General features: G+C 40.0%; 1 protein-coding gene across 9 annotated transcripts in view; it reads right to left on the reverse strand.

Annotated features, from left to right (window-relative positions):
- Miga1 (mitoguardin 1) overlaps positions 1-9,850 on the reverse strand; it is a 70,193-nt gene extending 60,343 nt beyond the window's left edge. The window contains exons 1-2 of one of the 9 annotated variants that reach the window (XM_074079705.1): positions 9,786-9,850; positions 7,954-8,069 (exon numbers count right to left, since the gene is read on the reverse strand). In XM_074079705.1, the coding sequence (XP_073935806.1) occupies positions 7,954-8,052 (99 nt within the window). In that variant the 5' untranslated portion in view covers positions 8,053-8,069; positions 9,786-9,850. The other 8 variants (XM_074079703.1, XM_074079702.1, XM_074079706.1 and 5 more) reach the window with 8 other exon arrangements.
- Between the last annotated feature and the right edge of the window lie 296 nt (positions 9,851-10,146).

Consider the following 10,146-nt stretch of genomic DNA (forward strand, 5'->3'; position numbering starts at 1 on the left):
TAAATAATAAAAGAAAGCCTGCCTGGCCAAGGAGAAGAAATAAAAGGAATACAAACAGGTAAAGAAACTGTCAAAACATTTCTATTTGCAGACGACATAATCCTTTACCTCAAAGACCCTAAAAACTACCCAAAAACTCCTAGACACCATAAACAGCTTCAGCAAGGTAGCAGGATACAAAATCAACTTACAAAAATCATTAGCTTTTCTATACACCAACAATGAACAAATTGAGAAAGAATATATGAAAATAATTCTAATCACAACAGCCTCAAAAAAAAAAATCAAATACCTAGGAGTAAACTTAACAAAGGATGTGAATGACCTCTACAAGGAGAACAACAAACCTCTGAAAAAACAGATAGAGGAAGACTACAGAAGGTAGAAAGATCTTCTGTGCTCATGGACTGGTAGAATCAACACAGTACAAATGGCTATACTACAAAAGCAATCTACATGTTCAACGCAATTTCCATCAAAATCGCAATGACATTCGTCACAGAGATTGAAAAATCTACCCTAAATTTCATTTGGAAACACAAGAGACTGCGACTAGCCAAGGCAATACTCAGTAAAAAGAGCAATGCTGGAGGTATCACAATACCCAACTTCAAACTATACTACAGAGAAAAAGCAGAAAAACAGCATGGTACTGGCACAAAAACAGATATGAAGACCAGTGGAACAGAACAGAGGACCTGGGTATGAATCCACACAGCTATGCCCACCTTATTTTTGACAAAGGCATCAAAAACAATAGCCTCTTCAACAAATGTTTCTGGGAAAAGTGGTTATCTGCCTGCAGAAAACTGAAACAGATCCATGTTTATCGCCCTGTACTAATACCAACTCAAAATGGATCAAGGAACCTTCCTATCAGACCCAAAACTCTGAAGCTAGTACAGAAAAGAGAGGAAACACTCTGGAAGCAAAAGGTATAGGCAAGGACTTCCTCAATAGAACCCCAGCAGCTCAGGAACTAAGAGAAAGGATGGACAAATGGGACTACATGAAATTAAAAAGCTTCTGCACAACAAAAGAAATGCTCTCTTAACTGAAGAGACCACCTACAGTGTGGGAAAAAATATTTGTTAGCTATACAACAAACAGACAAAGGACTGATAATCAGAATATACAAGGAGCTCAAAAAACTAAACCTCCCCCAAATCAATGAACCAATAAAGAAATGGACAACTGAACTAAACAAAACTTTTTCAAAAGAAGAAATCCAGAGGATTCCAAGATGGTGGCTAGAGGGAGGAAACAGAAAGCGAACCTCCTATAGTGAAATCTTGGAGAGACACCGGAGACACACTTTGCAGGCAAAATCACTGAGAAGAGGTTAGATCAAAAAGAATTAACCTAGAAGGTAACACACACGCACAGGAAATCAATGTGAGTCAACTCCCTATATAGCTATCCTCATCTCAACTAGCAAAAACCCTTGTTCCTTCCAATTATGGCTTATACTCTCTCTACAACAAAATTAGAAATAAGGGCAAAATAGTTTCTGCTGGGTATCGAGTGGGTGGGGGGGAGAGGGAGGGGGCGGAGTGGGTGGTAAGGGAGGAGGTGGGGGCAGGGGGAGAAATGACCCAAGCATTGTATGCACATATGAATAATAAAAAAATAAAAAATTAAAAAAAAATTTTTTTAAATAAAAATAAAATAATAATACCTCTACCAAAAAAAAAAGAAAATGTGGTATTTATACACAATGGAATTTTCCTCAGCCACGAAGAACGAAATCCTGTCATTCGCAAATAAATGGATGGAACTGGAGAACATCATCTTAAGATAAGTTAGCCAGGTTCAAAAGGCCAAAAATCGTATTTTCTCTCTCATATGCAGACTTTAAACCTAAAACAAATGCAGTAATATTATTGGACATGGGTCACACACTAAAAGGAGAACACATAAATGAGGAATAGGGAAAGGTAGGAAACCCAAAACTTGAAAGTGTTTGATGTGTCCACTGTAGAAGAGTTAATATAGTATCCTTAAAATGACAGAGGTCACTATGGGAAGGTGACTGGGAAGTAGTGAAGAGGTCTGCTAGAGATGAATCAATTCGGGTTGTAATACACATGTGCATGGAAGCAATGCTAGGAATCTCTCAGTATAGCTATCCTATGTCAAACTAGAAAAAAAGCTATGTCTTATTATTGCTTATGTCTTCTCTTCAAAAAAATTGGAGAAGAGGACAGAATAGGTTCTGCTAAAAGTGAAGGGAGTGGGGGAGGGGGTGGAGGAGGGGATGGGGGAGGAGTGGGGGAGAAATGGCCCAAACAATGTATGCACATATGAATAAAAAAAAAGCCTGCCTAGCAAGTGCAAAGCCCTGAGTTCAAACCCCAGTACAGCCATAAAATAAACAAAAAAGTATTAAGACTGCACTATGAATTAAAATCTTATTGTAATTCTATTCAAGAACTGTATGTTGAGTACCCACCACTGGTCATGAAATGACAGTGTACAGAAGGCAAAGATGTTGCTTCCCTCAAGCAGTGTGAGAACCAATAGTAGACACAGATAAACTGGTGAATAATTACAACATAGCATGATACACACAGTTATACAAGGACTATGTACTAACGTGAGAGCAAGAAGAAATTAACTTTCTCTTGGGGGACAGATACTGCAGAAAAACTGTAGCGTTAACAGAGTGCAATATATAGTGCTGTAAAAAGTTACTGCTGAGGGCTGGAGGTACGGCTCAAGTGGTAGAGCTTCTGATTTGCAAGCAGGAAGCCCTGAATTCAAACCCCAGTTCCGCCAATAAGAGTCACTGCCAAACTTTCATCCAGACAAATGGCAAGTTCTCAACTTTTCTTGTACCCATATATCTAAACAAAGTATTAAGAAAGATACAGTAGAGCTGCAGTTTACTCGAGACCAAATGCACCTAATGGACATATACAGAATGCTGCACCCCACACCTGGAGAACACACACTCCCGTCAGCACATGGCAGCTCATGCATGGGCATCAAACAAGTCTCAACACACTTTAAAACTGAGATCATACTAAGTGTCTTTTCTGACTACAGTGCAATAGAACTAGCAATCAATCACAAGGAAAACTGGAAAACACAAGTACATGGATATTAGACACCTTACTCCTGAATAACCAATGGATGAAGAAATCAAGAAGAGGGCTGGCACAACGGCTCACATGGTAGAGTGCCTGCCTAGCAAGTGTGAGGCCCTGAGTTCAAACCCCAGTGCTGTCAAAAAAAAAAAAAAAACAGAAATCAAGAAGGCTTGAAAATTTCTTGAAACAAATAAAAATAGAGTCACATACACACAGAGCCTCAGCAGTGCTGATGGGAATGTCAGTAATAGACGCCCATATCAAAAAACAAAACAAAACAGAATGATCTCAGAAAAACAATCCTTTGCCACATCTCAAGGAACTAGAAAAGGAAGAACCAAGCCCAAAATCAGAAGGAAAGAAGTAATAAAGATCAGAACAGAAATAAGTGAATTAGAGACTAAAAAAGCAATGTTAAAGATCAATGGAATGATGAAGAGCTGGTTCTTTGAAAAGATAAAATTTATAAACCCTTAGTTGGTCTAAAAAGGAGACTGAAGATTTGTGTTAGCCAAGCTTTCCATTACTGTAAAAAAATAAAAAAATAAAATAAAACAACCTAAGACAAACAACATATAAGCAAAAAAAAGACTCAGTTTCTCAGTTGGCCCAGTTGCTTTGGGTCAGGAGCACGTCATGGAACAACACAACACATGGTGAAGTAAAACCACTTCGGGGTTAGGAAATGAGAGGGAGAAGGGGGCTAGGATCCCACAATCTACTCAAGGGCATGGCCCCAATAACCTAAAGCTCCTAAAGCTCCACCACCTTCCAATAGTGCCATGAGAGGGCTAGGTGCTATGAAATGTGGCTTTTGCCACATGAGCCTTTGAAACACTTACCAAACTATAGCAAGACTCAGCGATAAAAGGGACACATTATAATCAACATCCCAGAAATCAAAAGATTAGAGATTATTATGTATAATTACACACCAATAAATTTGATAAAGTAGAAGAAAATGGACAGAAGCCAGGCATGACAGTGTATACTTATACTCCTGGAACTTGAGGGGCAGTGACAGGAGGATCATGAGGTCAAGGCCTCAAAAAGCCAGAAAAAGAAAAAGAGAAAAAAAAAAGTCAACAAATTCCATATACTTTATCAAGGTTGAATTATGAAGAAATAGAAAACCTGAACAGACCAATAACATATAAGAAGATTTTATTACTAATAAAAAGTCTCCCAAGGCCAACAAAACCAGAAAAAGGTAAACAACAGCAAAAAAAACTACAGGCCAGTATCCTTGATGAACACAGATGCAAAAATCCTCAACAAAATACAAGCAAACCTAATCCAACAGCTCATTAAAAAATTATTCAGACGCAGGTACAGATGTGGTTCAGTGGTAGAGCATTTGCTGAAAACACTGAACAATGTTTTGAAGAAATATACCTTAACATTATAAAAGCCATATACGATAAGCCAACAGCTAACAATATACTGAGAGGGAAAAAGCTGAAAGCTTTCTAAGATCTGGAACAAGACAAGATGCCCACTTTTAAACTTTTGTTAAATGTGGTAGTGGACATCCCAAGCAGGGCAATCAGACAAGAAGAAATAAAGATTATCTAGCTGAGAGTGATGTCACACACCTGTAATCCCAGCACTCAGAAGGTTGAGGCAGGAGGATTGCAAGTTCAAGGACCGCTTAGGCTACATGGCGCATTCCAGCCAGCCTAAGCTACATAATTAGACTGTGTCTCAAATAAACAGAAACAAGAATTTGTATGGAACGACAAAAAAATCCCAACTAGCCAAAGCCACCTCAAGTAAAAGGAACAAAGCAAGAGACATTACACTATCTAACTTCAAATTATACTATACAGCTATAGTAATCAGAACAGCAAGGTACTGACACATAGCAGACACAAAGACCCATGGCACAGAACAGACAACTGAGATAAACCTACCTATTTCATCCAACTGATTTTTTTTTTTTTTGGTGGCACTGGGGTTTGAAATCAGGGTTTCACACTTCCTAGGCAGATGCTCTACCATTTGAGCCACTCTGCCAACCCTTTTTTGCTTTAGTTTATTTTTCAGATAGGATCTCATGTTTTTGATGGGGCCACCCTCAGACTGAGACCCTCCTACCTCAACCTCACATGTAGCCAGCTTTTTTTCTGGTAGGATTGGGGTTTGAACTCAGGGCTTCACACTTGCAAAGCAGGTGCTCGACCTTTTGAGCCACACCTCCAGACCATTTTGCTTTGGTTATTTTGGAGATAGAGTCTCATGAACTATTTGCCTGGGCTGGCCTCTAACCTTGATCCTCTTGATCTCAGCCTCTCAAGTAGCTAGGATTTCAGGCATAAGCCAGCATGCCCAGTCTGAGTTTTGAAAGCTGAGTTTTGAAGCCAGCAGAGTTTTGAAAAATGTGCTAAGAATACATATTGGGGAATGTTGTCTTTTCAATAAACAGTTCTAGGAAAATTGGATATCCACATGCAAAAGAATGAAACTAAACCTCTCTCATCAATTACAGAAATCAGTAGATTAGATTATGAAACAACTAGAAAAAATATAAATGAAATGCTTCAAGACATTGGGATGAGCAAGAGTTTTTGGGACAAGACCACAAAAGCACAGAACAAAAATAAAATAGACAAATGAGATCACATCAAACTAAAAGGCTTCTGCATGGTAAAGGAAACAATCATTAGAGGGAAAAGACAACCTACAAAATGGGAGAAAATATCTGCACAATATACATATAATGAGGGCTCAATGTCTAGAGCACAAAGAACTCAACCTTAAAGAATTCAATTAAAAATGGCCAACAGGGAGCTGCAGGTGTAACTCAGTGGCAGAGTACATGCTTAACATGGGTGAGGCCCTGAGTTCAATTCTCAGTACCAGAAGAAAAAGGAAAAGACAACAGCTGGAGTGATGCCGCACACCTATAAAACCAGCACTTAGGAGGTAGAGGCAGGAGGACTGTGAGTTCAAGGCCAGTCTTGAACTACACAGGCTACACAGACCCTTCTCAAAAAAAAGAAAAAGAAAAACACAACAGACCTAACTAGATATTTCTCTAAAGACATACAAATGGCCAACAGCATATGAATCATCAGGGCATTGAAAATCAAAACCACAACCAGAAGGTGGGGGTGCAGCTTAGTACAAGAGCACTTACCTACTATATGTGAGGCCCTGGGCTCAATCCCTACTACCAGGAAAACAAACAAATAAACAAAATGACAACCACAAATCATCTCACTCTAGGAAGAATGGCTATTATCAAAAAGACAAAAGCTAACAAATGCTGGCAAGGATGTGGAGGAAAGGAAACTCCCAAACACTATTTGTAGGAATAAAATAGTACATCCATCATGGAAATCAGTATGGAGGGTCCTTCAAAAAAATAAAAATAGAACTATCATATGATCTAGCAATCCCACGACTGGATATGTATCCAAAGCAAATAAAACCAGTTTGTTGAAGAGACAGCTATGTTCTTATTGGGTCGGGATCAGAAAACAAAAATGAGCAGGTGCCCTCATCCCCCATGACAACACTGTGAGCCCTACATCCTGTAAAGGGACATGTGGTTTCACAAGTTATGGCCCCTTGGGGAATGCCTCAAAAATGCCACAAGGCTGATAAACAGGAGGCTTTCACAGGACTGTGTGTGTGTTCCTGCAGAGATATGTTAAAAGGCCACTCCACCCCTGGCTCCTGACTCCCCTCCCCAACAAAAAGGACCAAAGAAAAAACCCCTCTATGTAAACAACAGAGAGCTACCGATTTTCTGGGCTCCTTGTCCATCTCTAGGGGCAGCTTTTCCTTTCTCTCTAAAAAATCGTACTTTATGTGCTGACCTTGTGGTCTCACAAGTCGATCCACTGCCTCACGAGCCAATTCTTTGGCCCGTGGAGGCAAGAACTCTTGACACCGGCCAGCAACACTCTCATATTTACTGCAGCACTATTCACAATGGCCAGGAGGCAGAAACAAGCTAAGTGTTAAAGAAACTGTGGTACATATATATACAATGGAATCAACAGGTAAATACATAAGCAAAATGTGGTATATGCATACAATGTATTATTAATTCTAACTTAAAAGGAAAAGAAATTCTGACTTGTGCTACAAATTGAATGAGCCTTGAGGACATTAAGCTAAGTAAAATAAGCCAATCACAAGAAGATAGTCTGTATTATCCCACTTGAGAGGTACCTAGTCAAATTCACACAGACAGAAAGTAGAATGGTGCTTGCTGGGAGCTGAAGGGGAATTGTTAAAAATGATTATAGAGTTTGAGTTTTACAAGATGAAAAAAATGCTAGAGATTGGTTTTACAGCAATCTGAATGCATTTAATGCACCTGAACTGTACACTTAAAATGGTCAATTTTATGTCACTCATATTTTTACCACAATAAGGATTACAATAGTGAGAATGAGTGTTTTGAAATAATATGATTCACTGAAAATAATTGTAATGTACCAAGGCTAGTAGAGAGGCTCAAGTGGTAGAGCATCTGCCTTGCAAGCATGAGGATCTAAGTTCAAACCCCAGTTTGAACTGGGGTTCAAAAAAATAAATTTTAAAGTAATGCAAGTCCCTTTTAAGAATTATAACAAAAACAAATTATAAATATAACCAAAAACCCAGCATGAAACAATTAAAAAAAAAAAGTAGGTTTTAAACTACTTTAATAAAGATTGTACTATATAAAAACCTTGGAGGTTGGGAGTGTAGCTCAGGAGTAGAGCACCTGCTCAGCGTGAGCTGGGTTCAATCTCCAGGATTACAAAAATAAAACAAAATACCCTCAATTGAAACTAAAATACTGGAAACAAAATATGCACTAAACAGTAAAATTATTATTCGAGTTGATGCTACTTTTGTTTACCTGGGAGAGGGAATAGTACCAAGACAGAGGAAGATCAAATATTCGCAGTGCTGCCACCTTCAAGGGAAACTGTGATTGGTTTCCTGTGTCTTCTGACATGACTCTTCCAATCTCCACTAAAGGAAACATAGAAACTTACTAGTAACAGACATTTCTGATTACTTTACCAATGAAAATTAAACTCTACAAGACTCCAGTAGACTATTCCCTTCTGTTAACATTGGCTGGTTTTTTTTTTTAAGAAAAGTGTCAAAACCACAGATTAAGTTGTGGTTTACTTTAAATCAAAGACATCACTCCTCCTGGTGTGGGTTACTACTACTGTCACTGATCTTAGTCCTTACCAGTGATATTACAGTGTAAACTTTATAAACTTAATTCTCCCATCTTCTAATTAGAACTTTTAGGCAGGTGCTCTACCACTTGAGCCACTCCACCAGCCCTAGAACTTTTACTATCATGTTCTAATCAAATATTTTTCCAACCAACCATACTGAGAAATACAGAGGAAATCATGAAGAAACCCTTAGGCTAGTGAAAAATGTCCCTGAGGAGAATAAGTGGTGTAGGAGGTTTTTCTGTAATATTAAATAATTTTTTAAAACTGCCTATACATAATTACTTTTTTTAAAATACTGCAGCAAAAAGAGTGGGGAAAGCACATTTATTCTTCTCCTTCCCTAAAAATTAACAACTTTTTTTTTTTTTACTAATTAAACATTCTAGGTCCTTAAAGCAATTTATGTTTGTGACAGCAAAAGAAGAAATACTGAAACTAGGTCACCCAAATAGTTTCTCATTATGGCATTCCAAAATCTTAAGCAGATGAGAAACAAAAACGTGAATTTACTGCAGTAGTTGGCTTAAACAATTTTGACAAATCTCTCCTTTTGCATTCTAGATACCTCATTCTTTCACTAAAAAAAAAAAAACAAAAACAAAAAACCCACTGAGCAAGCTGATTCCAAACTTGACCATTATTGACAGAGTAACTTTTAAAAACTAGGGACTTCAGATGCCTACTGAAATAATATGACAGCAGCTTTATGATTGTTGGAATTTATAAAACAGGTCTAAAATATCACCAAAAACTCTGTACTGTGTAGTATTATACCATTGTGTTCATTCCAAGCCCTGGAGAGTTAAAAGTGTCATAAACAAAGAGTTTGCATTTTAAACACCTTAAAATTCCATTCCACAATTTTGCCTTTGTAACCCAAGCAAGAAAGTCAATCCGAATACCAAGAAAATATAACGTGAAGCACAAACCTAACCCACCTAACTCTGAGAAGCTATTTTAAATGCTGCGAAAATGCTTAGTTACAGTAACAAATGATTAAGATGGTGGTGATGGTGATGATGATGATTCCAAGGATCCGAGCACGAACTAGACCGCTAGGATCCTCCCAACAGAGCAAGTTTAACACTTCTAACCAGGGAGGGGACCCCACGCCACCTCCTCCCGGCGCGAAGGCTCCTCTGAAATCGCCTTCCTCAGCGTCATTCTCCACACCCCGAGCCCGCGCCCCGCTCTAAAGCACCGGCATCCGAGCGAGCGAGCGAGCGAGCGGAACCTGCGGCGCTCTCCCGAGCTTTTCTACACTCGGAGACCCCACCGGGCGCCCTCCCCGCCGGGCTCCGCGCTCCCCGGCGCGCCTCCCTCGGGTGGGGCCGCCCGCTCTCCGGAACGCCACCGGGACCCGGGGTCCACACCCGAAAACGGCGTCCCGCCAAGCCCCCTCTGAGCTGCGGCTCCCCCGCAGCCCTATACCTGGCACCCGAGGCCAGGCGCAGCCTACCCACGCCCGTTTCCCACCGCAGCCCGGGCGCACCGGCAGCAGGGCTGCTGGAGGCGGAGTCCTTCCGGGGTCAGGAGGGAAGGTGGAGGGGGATTGGAGGGGACCGCAGGCCTCCCTACGTGGGGGCTACGTGTGAAGCCGCTTCATCCATTTTTGTTGTGGTAAGCGGCTCTGCAGCATCCTTTTACAAACCTATCAATAGCTAGCTAGTATCGCACTTGGTAAGCTTTTAGTGGATCCAGGAGCGTTCTGCTAACTGAAAACTACGCAGCCTTTCCCAAGAAAAATGCACATAGACATGCTCATTACTCGTACATTATTAAAAGAATAAGAGGCTGTCCACGTACCTCAAATGGTAGAGCGCTTGCCTAGCAACAGTGAGGATCTGCGTTCA

This window comes from Castor canadensis, chromosome 7 (assembly GCF_047511655.1).
Source record: "Castor canadensis chromosome 7, mCasCan1.hap1v2, whole genome shotgun sequence".
NCBI classification, from domain to species: domain Eukaryota; kingdom Metazoa; phylum Chordata; class Mammalia; order Rodentia; family Castoridae; genus Castor; species Castor canadensis.